This window comes from Engystomops pustulosus, chromosome 2 (assembly GCF_040894005.1).
Source record: "Engystomops pustulosus chromosome 2, aEngPut4.maternal, whole genome shotgun sequence".
NCBI lineage: Eukaryota > Metazoa > Chordata > Amphibia > Anura > Leptodactylidae > Engystomops > Engystomops pustulosus.
The window spans coordinates 60,037,060-60,052,300 of record NC_092412.1 but is presented as its reverse complement, the minus strand read 5'-3'; the positions used below and the strand labels follow the sequence as shown (position 1 = coordinate 60,052,300).

At 40.8% G+C, this 15,241-nt stretch overlaps 1 protein-coding gene across 1 annotated transcript; it reads right to left on the bottom strand.

Moving 5' to 3' along the window:
* Positions 1-92: 92 nt before the first annotated feature.
* LOC140116516 (uridylate-specific endoribonuclease D-like) lies at positions 93-14,385 on the bottom strand. Its single transcript, XM_072133029.1, has 7 exons — positions 14,231-14,385; positions 11,726-11,888; positions 7,378-7,580; positions 7,015-7,128; positions 3,099-3,205; positions 346-488; positions 93-248 (listed from the first exon to the last, which is right to left on the bottom strand). Exons 1-7 carry the CDS (start codon positions 14,298-14,300, stop codon positions 137-139), a joined length of 912 nt encoding a protein of 303 aa, XP_071989130.1. The 5' UTR covers positions 14,301-14,385; the 3' UTR covers positions 93-136.
* Positions 14,386-15,241: the final 856 nt, after the last annotated feature.

The window sequence follows — 15,241 nt, the reverse complement described above, 5'->3', positions numbered from 1 at the left end:
CCACCAGGGCAACATTTCCCACAATCCATGTGATTCTGGTACAGGTAGAAGCAATGATGTACAACACTAAAACAAAATAACACCAGACAACATATTTGCTGAAGGTAGACTTTATTTCAAGAGAAAAGCTTTGACTCTAGACGACTGGATAGGCAGATGCCACGTATCTCTTGCCATTTCCATAGGATGAATTGGCCCATGTGTATGTTTGTATTTTGAGAGTGTGTCCACCAGCAGTGAGTGTGCACCTAAACAATTAAACAATATCATATTATGAGAAGAGCAATGAAAGACAGTCATATAATATATCTATAAATAGGCAACACAGAGACATAATGTACTCACAGACTATCGGGACGAGTTATGTAACACAAGGTGTACACAGCAAACTCAAACTCAGGACTGCTTCCAATAAACATCGACCCCAAGGTTTTAAGGTATGTAGACCACTTGAACTGGAAGCCATATACATCGGGGTAACTTGTCCACTAAAAATGAAAAACAGTAAAAATAATCAGTGTGACATGAGTCCTCTTAGACCCACACCTATTCATGAGGCTAGGAAAGAGTTTGCTGTGCATGCAGGGCCGCAGCTGCTATGAGGCAAGATGACCTTTATGCCTCAGGCGGCAGTTGGCAGAGTGCTTTTTGGGGCGGCAAAATATTCTAATCTAATGTGGGCTATTCAGTCGCCCATGACTGTCCAATTTGCCCATCAGAAATATCAATCGCATCTGTGTCTGTGTCACTTATGTGATTGATATACAGAGCAGCTATTACCTGGATGTCTTCTCCACTCTCATTTTCTTCCGGCTCTTATGCCAGGTCACATCTCCCCACAAGTTTATGTCTCCATACAGAAGCCGCATCCCGGTAGAAGAGCTGGCAGATGCACCATGTGGAGGACAGCAGTGACCACAGAGCCCAGACTGGATCTAGGTAAGTATTAGTTTTATTTTTTTAAATGACCAGATATTTATTATATAGTGTATAGTGTATAGGGCCAGAAACTAGGGGGGATTGTATATGTGGCAGATATTTATTAAACTGGGGGGAGTGGAATCTGCATATGGGTCCAGAAATGTATTAAACTGGAGGGGGGATATTTACATATGGGGCCCAATATTTTCTTAAACTGGGACGGGATCTACATATGAGGCCAGATATTTATTTAATTGGAGGGGGTTTTATATATGGGGTAAGTTATTTATTCATAAGTCAGGGTGGTGCTGTATATAAAATCATTAGGGGTTGTATACAAATTAGGAGGGGGCTAACTTAATAATAACAGGGTGTTTTATATTAATTAGAGAATACAATATACTATTCATATGATGCGTTTGCTTTGGGCTTTGAAATGGAATGCAAACAAATGGGGCAAAACACATCAGCAACGCATAGGAATGTTAAAAGAGGTAGTAAGTGTTTCACATTGTTAATCTAATTGTTGTTACTTATATAAATATTGCATATTGCATACATATGCATTTGGTGAAGTGTTTTGTCTGATGCGCTTATATTGGGTTTCAAAACGAAATACAAACGCTCTTTATTATGGGGGCTGTATATTAATTAGTGGGTGCTGTATGTAATCACTACAGGGGTTTCAGTATATATATATATATATATATATAATAAATAGGAGTTCTGTACATGCTATAACTAATGCCAGGGGATTGTATATACAAGACAATCAAATGGATGTTTTATACGTGGCAGGCAGTGAAGGTCAGTTTTGTTGTTATATATATTTAGTAGCGCAGTGTTGGTACATTATACTGTAAGTGACTATGGTATTTATACTGGCCCAGTGTGGAGACACAGAGCTGAAGACATCTGGGGATGGTATCAGCAGTAATGGCCGGGAGAAGTCATGATTAAGTCCTCTTCCTGATGGAGCAGATCGGCATCTGTAAGGTACTATTTGCCACTAATGTCTGGGTCACTGACTGACCTAGTAGTGTTTGTGGGAGTGACAGCCTGGGTAGTGTCAGTAACAGAGTACCTGTAAGGCTCTGGGGATGTTATCAAATGTAGTAAAGTTTTCAGTATTTTCTGCTAAAAGTGTAGCACTTTAAGATCTGTCTATATATTTATTGGGGTGCATATAGCAGAGGTCAGGGGTAGATGGCCGGGGGAAGGGGGTGCATTAAAAAAAATTTCGTCTAAGGCAGCAAAAGGCTGTGTGCATGCACAGCCAATCTCCATTGAAGTCTATGGGGGTATTGAAATTAGACGAGAGTATAGACATGTGAATACTTTGCAAATCTGTTGTTCAGCCTGGCCACAGAAAGGGTGTCAGACAACCCCCATTATCAAGAAAGTTGGGGAAGGTCTCAGAAGTGGGACCCGCATTTAAAATGTATTTATTATTAGTCTCGTCTCTTTTAGGTAATCTAAGTTTACACACAAGGTAGCAAAATTTTGGTGCACAGGACAGAAACTTAGGTCAATCCCAATTTTAAATGGCCATGCCTCTTTTTCTGTAAAACTGTGGCATCGATTACAACAAAACCCTGGTGTATTTTGTTGTAAAATCATCTTCACCACATCTAAAGCTTAGACTACATTTACATTTGCAACAAAGGTTTCTGTTATAGTTTCCTTTAAAAGACAACAACTGAAAAGTGATCTCCACAGTACAGACAGCACAAGATTATTGTGAGGGTTTTTAAAAATATACTATAGATAGATAGATAGATAGATAGATAGATAGATAGATAGATAGATAGATAGATAGATAGATAGATAGATAGATAGATAGATAGATATGTCATCCTCCCATCTCCCGCTCTGTGAATTTTGTCAATTTACTGTCACAGTAAGCTGCGGTAAAATTGCCTTTATAAAGTGAATTTGCATAGTAAATAGTTCTGTCTCAAGCCTTTGGCTGAGCTTTGAGTATTGCTTTGAATTTAATTTCACAAAGTTTTATGGTTAACGTTAATAAATAAGGGCTGTGGCCAAATTTTTATCCAAGTAACACATGGTATCAGTGTTAATTTGTTGTTATAAATTTTGTTAATATTATTTGGGTATGTCTTTTAATCCCATGTAGGTAATGTGGCATTATATGTATACAGACAAGAAGTACTCACTGGGCCATCTGCACTGTAACTCAGGTAGTTGATCTGTCCAGCTTTTTCTTGCAGGTAGAACTGAACCCAGCTGTGGAATCCTGATATCTTACCACCGTGGATTTCACCTGTGTACAGGGAGCAGAGGTCAGTAACATTCTTCTTTGAAGTTATACTCAAAAGTTCCAGATTCCATGCATAATGCAAAAATATAGTGATCATTTGCATAATGCTACAGACTTGCCATATGGTATAACATGCCTTGTTTAACACCATTATATACAGCATTGTAAAGGCTCTATACGTACAACCAAGGTAGTACTACAGCTCTCTATGTAACCTCACTCCCCAAGCCGTTCATTTTTTGAGCCGACCCATGTTTGCTGCTCAGGCAATCTTTTTTATTACAACCAACCATGGGTTCCCGAAAACAATACGCTTTTGTGCTCAATATACCCTAGTATTCAAAGGAAGAAAAATTATTTTAGCCTTTTAAAATTTATTTTAGTCTTTTTTTTGTCATTGGCGTGTACGTGGACCTCACTCATTGATAACACAACCGGCTGCAAACAAGGGTCACTAGTGTTCCCTATTGTTCATATTTATTTGTTTAAAGGGGTTGTCCTAAATTGTAAATTACATACATGGCATTCTTAAAAATAAAAAACAGTGCCTCCTATTGGTTATATCTGATATTACAGTCCTATTCACTTCACTCGACTATTAGAGGCAATTCTTAAATTGAATTTGCATGTAAGTCGGAACAGGTATACTTTATAATTGCAGTGGGGTGTTGTTAAATCAGAGGACTGCCTGTATACCACACCCTTTAATTAAAGGGCCACGCACATTTTCTGACACTCATTCAACTGGGTTGACATCTCTTCTTATAAACAGTAAAGTCAACCATCATGGTGATATAAAGCTGCAAGTATAAACAGCAAGAAATGAGCACTGAATAAACACTTCCATAATCCCTGATTTTTCCACTCAAATAAAATCCAAGGACTGAATTTTCAAGGTTGTAAATATCACCTTTTCCAAATAAACGGTAACATGATCAGTGACCTGGTGGGTGCAACGGCTCATGTGAACATTGAGCTACATAGCAGCTGTGTTTTGTAAAGGGCCGACCAAATTTCCATCTCCTTCTCTAAAGTGGGTAGTAAAAGTATTCATAACGTTTGAGTTTGTCCTCATTTTTAAACATTACAGCCTCAAACTTAAGTATATTTCATTAATATTTGATGTGAAAGAGCAGCAGAAAATATAAAGTATTTTTGAGGTGTAAAAAAAACGTTACATGATTTTAAAGTTTTTACAAATTAAAAACTAAAAAGTGTGGAATGTATATGCACTGCTCAAAAAAATAAAGGCAGGTCATAGTTCTGATTAAAGTTCTGGTTATCTGTTATTTTTGGTTATTTGTTTTTGGAGGAGGCGCAAAGCTACTTGGCCAGCTCTAGGACTAAGATAAGAAACGTACCTCCACTTTAAACGCTATTTGAAATCTACTAGTAATTAATGGACTAGTCTACAGGAAGAAGCATAACTCATCAGAGGCGGCAAATTCCGAAGAGAACTCATAACAAATTTGATGTGGACAATGATCACACAGAGGAATATGGCCGGATTACAACAAAAATGACCATCACCAGATAGGCTGACTAGAGCTTGGATGTATATCTTTATTTGATGTGATGTATATTGGTACTACATTCTTTGTTTCCTTTTTGGAAAAATTTAATAAAAATTAAAATTAAAAAAAAATAAAGGGAACACTGAAACAACACAATATAACTCCAAGTAAATCAAACTTCTGTGAAATCAAACTGTCCACTTAGGAAGCAACACTGATTGATGATCAATTTCACAGACAATAAGCAAGACACACTCAATAAAGGAGTGGTTCTGCAGGTGGGGACCACAGACCACTTCTCAGTACCTATGCTTTCTGGCTGATGTTTTGGTCAATTTTGAATGTTGGTGGTGCTTTCACATGCATGGTAGCATGAGCCGAACTCTACAACCCACACAAGTGGCTCAGGTAGTGCAGCTCATCCAGGATAGCACATCAATGCGCGCTGTGACAAGAAGGTTTACTGTGTCTGTCAGTGTAGTGTCTAGAGGCTGGAGGTGCTACCAGGAGACAGGTCAGTACACCAGAAGAAGGGGAGGGGGTGTAGGAGGGCAACTACTCAGCAGCAGGACCGCTTCCGCTGCCTACAGGAGGAGCACTGCTAGAGCCCAGCAAAATGACCTCCAGCAGCCACAAATGTGCATGTGTCTGCACTAACGGTTAGAAATAGACTCCATGAGGATGGTATGAGTGCCCGACGTCCACAGATGGGGGTTGTGCTCACAGCCCAACACCGTGCAGGACACTTGGCTTTGCCAGAGAACACCAGGATTGGCAAGTTCGCCAATGGCAAGCTGTGCTCTTCACAGTCTGGAGACATCGTGGAGAGCGATCTGCTGCCTGCAACATCCTTCAGCATGACCGGTTTGGCAGTGGGTCAGTAATGGTGTGGGGTGGGATTTCTTCTTTCATGTGCTTGCCAGTGGTAGCCTGACTGCCATTAGGTAACAAGATGAGATGCTCAGAATCCTTGTGAGACCATATTCTTGTGCAGTTGGCCCTGGTTCCTCCTAATACAGGACAATGCTATATCTCATGTGGCTGGAGTGTGTCAGCAGTTCCTGCAAGATTAAGGCATTAAAGCTATGGACTGGTTCCCCACACCTTAATCTGATAGCACATTGTAATGAATGGGTTAAAACGAGACAGCTTCGGGCCTTCGTGAGGCCCGAAGCTGTCATGGCAAGGGATCACTGCTCCCCGTGACATCATTGGGGAGCGACGATCCGCGGTAAAATGGCGGCCCATGCGGCGCCATGTTTTTGAAGCCTCCGGCAGCATTGCCGGCGGCGATCGCCGTGCTAGCACCGATCGCGGGTGTTACCGGTAAGCCTTTGCAGCAATATGCAGCAAAGACTTACTGGCTATGGAGCCATCCACCTAAACTGAAAGCTCAGACAAGGAGAAGCCACCATAATGCCCAGGACACTCTAGAGGAGCTGCAAAGATCCACAGCTCAGGAGTCTGTCCACAAGACAACTATTAGTCATGTACTCCACAAATCTGCCCATTAAGATAGACTGGCTAGATGAAAGCCATTTTTGAAAACAAGCTAGAAGAATCACCATTTGGCGTTGTATGGTATACAGCAAACATATGGAAGATGGTGCTCTAGTCACATGAAACCAAAAATGAACTTTGTGGCATAAATGCCAAATGTGTGGAGAAGAGCTAACACTGCACATCACCCTGAGAACACCATACCCCCTGTGAAACCTGGTGGTGCCTAGCTTTAGCAGGGACTGTGAAGCTGGTCAAAAGTTGATAGAAAGATTGATTTAGCCAAGTAGAGGGCAATTCTAGAAGAAAACCTCTTAGGGGAGACATGAGACGTGAGACTGGGGCATAAATTCACCTTCCAGCAGGACAACAATCATAAAGCCAAAGCTACAATAGAATGGTTTACATCAAAGCATATTCATGTGTTTAAATGCCCCGGTCACTGTCCAGACCCAACTCCTATTGAAATTCTGCCACTTGACTTGAAAGCTTTTGTTTACAAAGGTTTTCCAACCTTTCTGACAGAGCTAAAGCTATACTGCAAAGAAGAATGGGCAAAAATTCCAGCCTTTAGATTTGTTAAGCTGGTAGAGACAATCCCTACAGTTTGGAGACCTATGATTGCAGCTTAAGGCGGTCCTACAAAGTATCGGGGATGAATACATATGCAAAACCGCACTTTACAGCTTTTTAAGTAGCAAAAACATGCAAAAGTATGTATCATTTTCTTTACACTTCACCAATACATGTGGGAATGCTTACTAGTTTTTATAGATCTTTTTAAATGCCATTTCTTACCGTGAAAGACATGCTCAAAGCCTGATGAGTCCAAGGGTCCTTTGGTGCGGGTGTACAGGCCAAACCACATCTCCTTAAAGTCAGCCTTAAAGCTATCAGTAGAAGTGTAATAACCTGTATGTGGGGACAATCACAGAAATAAATGATAGTTTCCAAACATTAGTGTCAACCCAAGTTGTAGCCAAGACTAGAACACAAGAAAAGGTGTAACCGAGCAAATGCACAATGAAAACTGTGTATCTGATCTCCAATACTAATGTATAATTGACAGTACTGACCCCCTAATATGGGGTATAATGCCTTATGTGCCCCCTCATGGTCACTTAGGCTTGGCTTGTGGGTGCAGGTCACTGCTGAATTTACCTTTGGAGACTAAAAAGCTTGAGAGCCTGCTAAACACGGTGGTCCTGAAGATCTCATCTACAAATGCATTCTGTTCTGTGATTTCGCCGGTGGGCACTGACTCCGCTGTCCCAGTGGTTTTTATATAATTGTCAAGCAGAGCAATGTAGCGAGAAAAGGTTGGACGGGCAAAGAGTTTTGCCTCATTGACGTAGCTGAAAAGCCTGGTGGGAAAAATGGCAATAAATAGTTAGTGGTATATAGTGACCCATATTTATATGAACCTTTACTTTGTTATATTAAGGCTTCATTGTACGTATACATGTAGTGATTTACCATTAAAATAGCCTAATACAACTCTACAGTGTGACACAGTTCCAGCAAAGCAGATAGGATTTTCCAGTAATATCAAGTTACCCCTACCAAACACTTTGACACAAGAAGGAGGAGGGGGAAATATCTTCTGATCCATAATGAATGCAGTGGCAAGTACTTCTATTGGACTGCAAGATGTAGCAGAGCAAAACTCTCCATAATGTCCACTAAAAATGTACCATATTTTTCGGACTATAAGGCGCACAAAGGCGCCATATATATTAACCGTACTTACGCACTGCCTTGAACTGTGCACAGGTCTGCCAACTGCTGGTCATTCATACTTATAATCAGATGCGCCTTATAATCCGGTGCGCCTTATATATGAAACTAGACGTTTTAGCAGGAATTTATTGATGGTGTGCCTTATCATCCGGCGCACATTATAGTCCGAAAAATACTGTAAGCCTTGCATGGGTGACCTGCCTCTCCATTTATTTGAAGGTACAAGGCTCCCGCATCTCTTGAGTACAGCAACTCAAGTTCAGGTTAATATTGATAAGTGGAGTTCATATGAATAATTACTGATAATGATGACACTGTGTGTGTATATTAAATCCCTGTTATACTTTAATTAAAAAAAATACAGTAGGCTCTATAAGAGCTGAAGCAACAGGCTATAAGACGAAGAAAACATACATTTTTTTTCCATAAATGAACATAAGGCAGAGGAAACAACCCCAGCATAAGTGCTACACGCTGCCTCCTGAGGTGTTGGATTGTGTTATTTGTATAATAATAAAATAATATGCTATGTTATGCATAATGGGTTGTCCGCTTTACTTTATGTTTTTTGTAATGGGGGGCGGGATAATTAGGTAATTTACCAATATACATCTATTATATACTCAGCTGGGGATTTATCACACATTTCACCAGTATAAATAATGTAAAATTCGACTGATTTTAGTCCAGTGTGGAGAGACCTTATTTGTACAGCCATAAATTTGACAATAGGGCTAATAGTTTCTGTTATCTTATATTTGTTATAAAAGAGAATAATGGGAACTGTATAGAAGGTGCCCATATTCCCCCCATTCCCCATTCGGTTACATGAATGGAGCTTCCCTCTGTGAAAAATGGGCTTCAGAGCTATTTTTATACTTTAAGTAATGGAAGGACATGATAGAAACTAAGTTCACAGCTGCACTTGTCTACACAGCACAGCTCCACAACAAAGTGCCAAGAGAGACAGCACTATTTTCCAGGGGACCTGTATGGGGATCAGTCAGGGTGCAGTCAAACGTGGCATTTGCAATGCATTTTTAATCACATTGCAGAATCTTATCTGTTTTATATATTATCAGGCCTGGCGCCAGTACCCGGCTTACCCGGGCAAGTGCCACTCGGGCCCCCGGGTCAATTTTACCAGTGTTGCTTTAATGATCCCCTTCCGGCGGGTGTTGTTTTCTGCCTCTATGCTGCGCTCGTCGGAAGTGCAGCATAGAAGCAGAATCCGAAACTCACCTGTCCTCGTTCCCCCAAAGCGGCGCACAGCGGGCGCATGCCAGAGAAAGATAGTGGCTGCTACTGTGCTGCTTCGAGGAAAGGTGAGTTTTTTCTTTCCTGGAGGAGGGGCAGTGTAGCTGGAAGGGGGGCAGTGTAGCTGGAGTGGGGGGGATACAGTGTGTGTACAGGGGGAGGGGGGCAGTATAGCTGGAGGGGGGTGAGGCAGTGTTTACAGGGGGTGGGTGGGCAGTGTAGCTGGAGTGGGGGGGATACAGTGTGTGTACAGGGGGAGGGGGCAGTGTAGCTGGAGGGGGGATACAGTGTGTCTACAGGTGGAGGGGTGGCCCATGAAGGGGCCCACTGAGGCTCTATCGCTCAGGGGCCCACTAAAACCAGGAACCTGTATGTTATCATGCATCTGGCTGGTTAGGAAGCATTTTTTTTCATTCCTGGAAGTGTAAGTAGCTGTAAAAATATAAACACATCTGCTCACACTTCCAGCAATGCATGCATTTATGCACTGTTATTATAAAGGCATCACAAACTCCACCCTGAATTTATATAATGTGCCTTCAAATAATTAAAGGGGTTGTCCGAGTAAATGAAAATTAACTAAAGGTGGCCGGAGGGGGCTGCTTAAAAAAATAAAGAACTACTTACCTTCCGGCGCCCTGTGGGTGCCCCGCGGTGCTGGACTCAGCTTCCGGCCGGCCATGGCTGGCCACGCCTATCCGTCCCAATTCACAGCATTGTGTATGGGGGCCGGAAGGTTGTCGGGTCCAGCCGGAAGCGGAGTCCAGCGCTGGACACCGGAGGGCCCCGGAAGGTAAGTAGTTCTTTATTTTTTTAAGCAGCCCCCTCCGGCCACCTTTAGTTAATTTTCATAACTCTCGGACAACCCCTTTAAAATTCACATGCACTGCTCTCCTTGCATTTTACAAACAACCACTCCTCCTCCTTTCATTTTATATATATTGCCCCCATTCTACTTTCATTGTGTATATGTATACCCCTTTCTCCTTTAATTGTATATATACAGCTCCTTCTCATTTAATTTGATATATACAGCACCCTTATCATTTAATTTTATATTTACAGCCCCCCTTTTTCCATTTTATATATACCCTCATACTCATTTTATATACACTCACAGGGCTGGCGTTAGGGGAGGCAAACTGGGTATTTGCCCAGGGACCCCTGTCCTAAAGGATGCATTACTCTTTTATTACTTCTTGGTTGAATGCCCGGGTGAAGATGCTTATCATCTATCTCCCGTGTATACAAATCCTATTTTAAAAAATGGACTCGTACCAGGAATGCCATACAAGGGCATGTGCCATAGAAAGATAGAAAGACAGGGCACAAACCAATATACGACCATCTGCTCACAGAACAGAGTGCAATGAATGTATAAAAGTACAAATATGCATTAAGTGTAAGCTAATGGTAAAATCAGAAACCGCTACAGGCTACTGCAATCAGTAAAAACACATATAATATGTGTTGCATGATAAACTATGCAGTATTGTAGATACAATTCCTGCCAATCAGAAATAAAAGTGCATAAAATATGACAATTTAGACAAGTGAAATCTCTCCTAGCTACAATGCTATATTATAGAATAACCTGTGCAGTATAATGAATACACATGTAACAGATAAGGAACATACAAATTAGTTTGCTGAGCATGGCACTGGTGAAAAGAGAAAACAAAAAATGTGAAAAGCAATTATTAAAAAAAATCTACAAAATGTGACAATGCAAAAATGTTTCACCTATGTTTGTGCTCTATTTTTAAAGTGTACTGAATAAATACTTTATTTTTATCATCACCATTAGTGCTCAGTATATTTCTATATCGGTAGTGTCTGTATCTCCTGTGTATGTGTCTATATATGTATATATATATATATATATATATACTCTCAGAGGTGCTCCCCCAACCCATATCACAGGTCGCAGGCTCACCCGTGCCCCTCGGTGCCCGCTGGCGTGGCGTCAGCGCCACTCACCTCTCCCTGTTCCAGATTCCCATTCACGGTCAGTGCGCGTGCATCACGCACCGGCCCCTGGAAATTTAAATGGCCAGCGCACCGTTAATGGACCTGCCTCTTCCATCACACCCTGCCGGATCTTCGTGCCTTGTGCCTTAGAGAAAGCTGTGTCTGATGCCTTGCGCTATTACTGTGATTTCCCGTTGTGACCCTGGTTCCATTCCTGACTACACTCCTCCTGACTACACTAGCTCCAGATGTTGGGGCCTCCTGCATGACAGCTGACCTGTGGGTAGGCATTGTCCGCCATTTTCCACAGTGATGTAATGGTGCTGGAAATGGAACTGGGCACCGACACCAAGTATAGATTGTTTTAGGGAAATATTTTCTAGAATCCCCTAGTGAAGCATCAATGGCTATAAGTCTCCAAATGTCTACAATGCAGCCTTAATTGGCAAAGAGAGCTCTTACTTCCTGACCCTAAAAGTATTTTTAGCATTTTTATAGGTATAATAAATATTAATTAACGGAAAGAAAGAAAACAGCTTACCTTTGGCTGGCAAAGTCTGTTCCTGAGCTGGTCTGTGTACTAGATGCCTTATATTGCAGACTTAATGTCACATCACCACCTACAGCTTTGTTTGCATCTGAGGAAAATAACTGTTCAGCCAGACTTGTAATCTCGGCATTAGTGGCAGAAAACACTTCTTGCCCTGGTTTCAAAATAAAATAAAAAGGTAGAAAAATCTAAAATTGATATCAATCATTATACTGTCTACAAAAGTAGTAGTCAAAACTAAGTTCACTATAAAGTGGAAACTGTTAGAGTTCACTTTAATAACTTTAATTTGATTAAACACCTGGAAAATGTGTTTGGCTGTGTTTTCCCATAAAGCACCTCCATAAAATCTAAAGATCTTATACCATTTTTTGGCAAGATAAGTAACACATTTTGATGGTGTAAATTTGGGGTGCCTATAGGTTATGACTTCATTTTATGAACTCTTTGTGTTGAGAGGATATATTTTTATTTTATTTCCAATTATTACTTTTATCTTTATCTTTTACTGCACAGAATAGTTTTTGCATCATCTAAATTAAAAATTTTCCATTGACAGCTCAAAGGCTTGGTTTTTACATGATGAGCTGTCATTTTCATTGGTTCTATTGTGTGTGATGTGGAACTTTTTTTTGAATTTCTATTTTTTTTTCTAGGCCAGGCAACTAAAAGGCAGCATTTTTCATATTTATAATATGATTCATTATTGATATTGTGATCTCAATGTCATGGTAACAAATACTTTTTTAGTACTTACTTCAGACTAGGTAAGAAGGGATCCAAAGTGATCCTATTGTTTTATATGTCTATACTAATCATTGTTTTATATGTCTATACTGTGTATTATGATGGAGAACAGGTAATTTCTGCAGTTGAAAAGCAACTACTTAACTTCTAGGAGTCCGGAAGATGGAGCATTTCCACCACTGACATCACTCCGAGAATGGTCCCCACATTATCAGTACATTCCCTTACACATTGTGGCGAAAAACTTTAAATTGATAACTCAGCAAGGGAACCATCTACAGAATCTCACCTGCTTTGAGAAAATGATACCTACCTCCTCCCTGACTACTAAAATAGTGTCCACACTATACAAATTCTTTCTATATAGCCCCTCTGATCATATGCAAAGTCTCTTACAGGCTTGTGAGAGAGAGTTGGACTGCTTGTTCGGTTCAGGCCCCTAATGCAACACATTACAGGAGACCAGCTATAAACTAGTGAGTAAGTGGTACAGAGCCCCTATTGTCCTACACAAGCATGATGACAACATTTCTGATTTGTGTTGGAGATGTCAACAAAGTAAAGGGACTCTCCTTTGTATCTTGTGGAACTGCCCACTTATCCGCCTTTTTTAGGAAATAATTAAATCTGTCATATGAAATCTCTGCCCACCTGTGTCTCCTCTGAATGCACAGATTATATGCCTCACCCACATCCCCTACCCCTGGTGTGAGAAGTACAATAAGACTGTATGGTTTCAGATGATTCTAGCAGAAAAATCTGTCATCCCCTACATAGGAAAACCACATTGCCTCACATTGGGTGAATAAAACATCACAGCTATGTCATTTGGAGGAAATGTGTGCACTAAGCAACCGCAGCTATCCTAAATTCCTAAAGAGCAGGACTTCCTGGTCAGAGATCATGTGTTAACTTCCACAAGACCCAACTTCACCATCACCCACCTTTAGGCAGTAGCCCTGTTTCCCACCTTCCCCCCTCCCCTCCTTCTGGTACAATATTAAACCCTTGGAGTCTTGCTCCCCTGATTTCCTAATTATTCTATTCCTAGGTTCTTTTATACACGTGTTATGTTAACGGAAATCCACCACCTCTAGCAGGATTCACTATTCTCTTAGCTTTTTATACCCTGATTTTTTACAAAAAAAATAGCTTTGAAAATTAGGCAAATGATCATGAGGGGCTCCAAGTTTCGTATGTGTTAATGGAGCCTGGAGCCCCATAAGCTCATTTGCATAATTTTTTTATAGCTTTTAATCTTAAAAACAAGGGTATGAGAAGCGTAAAGAAGAGCACATCCTGTCAAAGAGGGCACACACCAGTATGTCAGTGTGCCTGGTTTACAATCCTTAATCCTGGTGGTAGATGTCCAACATCATTATGTTAGTTACATGTAAGATATTACTGTTCCATATATGATGGTACAGAAGCTAGACTGCTAGTCTAGTAATGTTAAACACTACCTTTAATGACATTGGTATCTGTGTGAAGAAATACTGTACCTGTCTGTTTCCATATGTTTTGTTCACTATCTAGAAAATGTTTAAAAAACTCAATAAAAACATATTTGATAAGAAAAGAAACTACTTAGTACCCAATCCTAGTAAGACTACTCCATGCTGAACCAAGGAAACACTATGCATTGGGAAATGGGCTAACAAGTACAGACTTTACATAGACCCATATATGGCTGGCTAAAAAAATTGACTAAAATATTCAAAGAGTTAAGATTTATAAAAAAATTCTTACTTGGTTCTGGCAGGCTGGCTCCATGGATTACACATGGTAAGAACAACAGAAGAACAATTGTGAACTTCATAATGAAGTACAGTATTCCCAGTCTGGATCCTAAAAACTTCACTGCAGCTACAGGTGTTTATATAGGCATGTGCTATCAGTGACCTCCCAGGGCCGGTGCATACACAGGGTCAGCCTTGTACGACTAATGGGCGCTAAAGAAATTGTGCAGCTTCAAGCAACTGTGTGAACTTTTAATTATGTCATCTCACTCACTGTGTACATAGACATAAAACTGCACTATAAATAAGCCAGTACATTATATCTCTGTATCAGTATTTGCCTGTAGTATATATGAGTACTCTGATACTCATAAAGGAATGTCTATGGACTGCCACTAGATGTGACTCTTGGGCCAACAGACAGACTATAATAGAGGAGCAGTATATTCACAATATACCGCATTATAATATATTGTATACCATATAAACTCGAGTATAAGCTGACCCAAGGCCCCTAATGTTACCACTAAAAACTGGGAGAACCTATTGAGTATAAGTCTATGGGGGAAAATGCATTGGTCACAGCTCCCTAGTATATAGCAGTCAGCACCCCCCCCAGTATATAGCAGCCAGCATCCCCCTGCCCTGTTTTACAGCCAGCAGCCCCCACAGTATATAGCAGCCAGCATCCCCCTGCCCTGTTTTGCAGCCAGCAGCCCCCCAGTATATAGCAGTCAGCACCCCCCAGTATATAGTAGCCAGCAGCCCCCACAGTATATAGCAGACAGCAGCCCCCATAGTATATAGCAGCCAGCAACCCCCACAATATGTATCAGCCAGCAGCCCCCATAGTATATAGCAGCCATCAGCCCCCTCTCCCATCTAAAAAACAAATTTAAAACTCACCTTTCTAGCGCCCCCCGCAGGTCTTCTTTCTTTAACTTTTTTTTTTGACTCGAGTATAAGCCAAGTGTGCGATTTTCAGCACATTTTTTGTGTGTCCAAAAAATGACACCTAACA

What these genes read in the sequence shown, in the direction of transcription:
- LOC140116516 (XM_072133029.1), bottom strand. Translation starts at nt 14,300, where the DNA reads ATGAAGTTCACAATTGTTCTTCTGTTGTTCTTACCATGTGTAATCCAT. An exon ending in AGCCAGCCTGCCAGAACCAA is followed by an intron (nt 11,889 to 14,230) that starts GTAAGAATTTTT and finishes TTTTGAAACCAG; the next exon opens with GGCAAGAAGTGTTTTCTGCC. An exon ending in ACAGACTTTGCCAGCCAAAG is followed by an intron (nt 7,581 to 11,725) that starts GTAAGCTGTTTT and finishes TTTTCCCACCAG; the next exon opens with GCTTTTCAGCTACGTCAATG.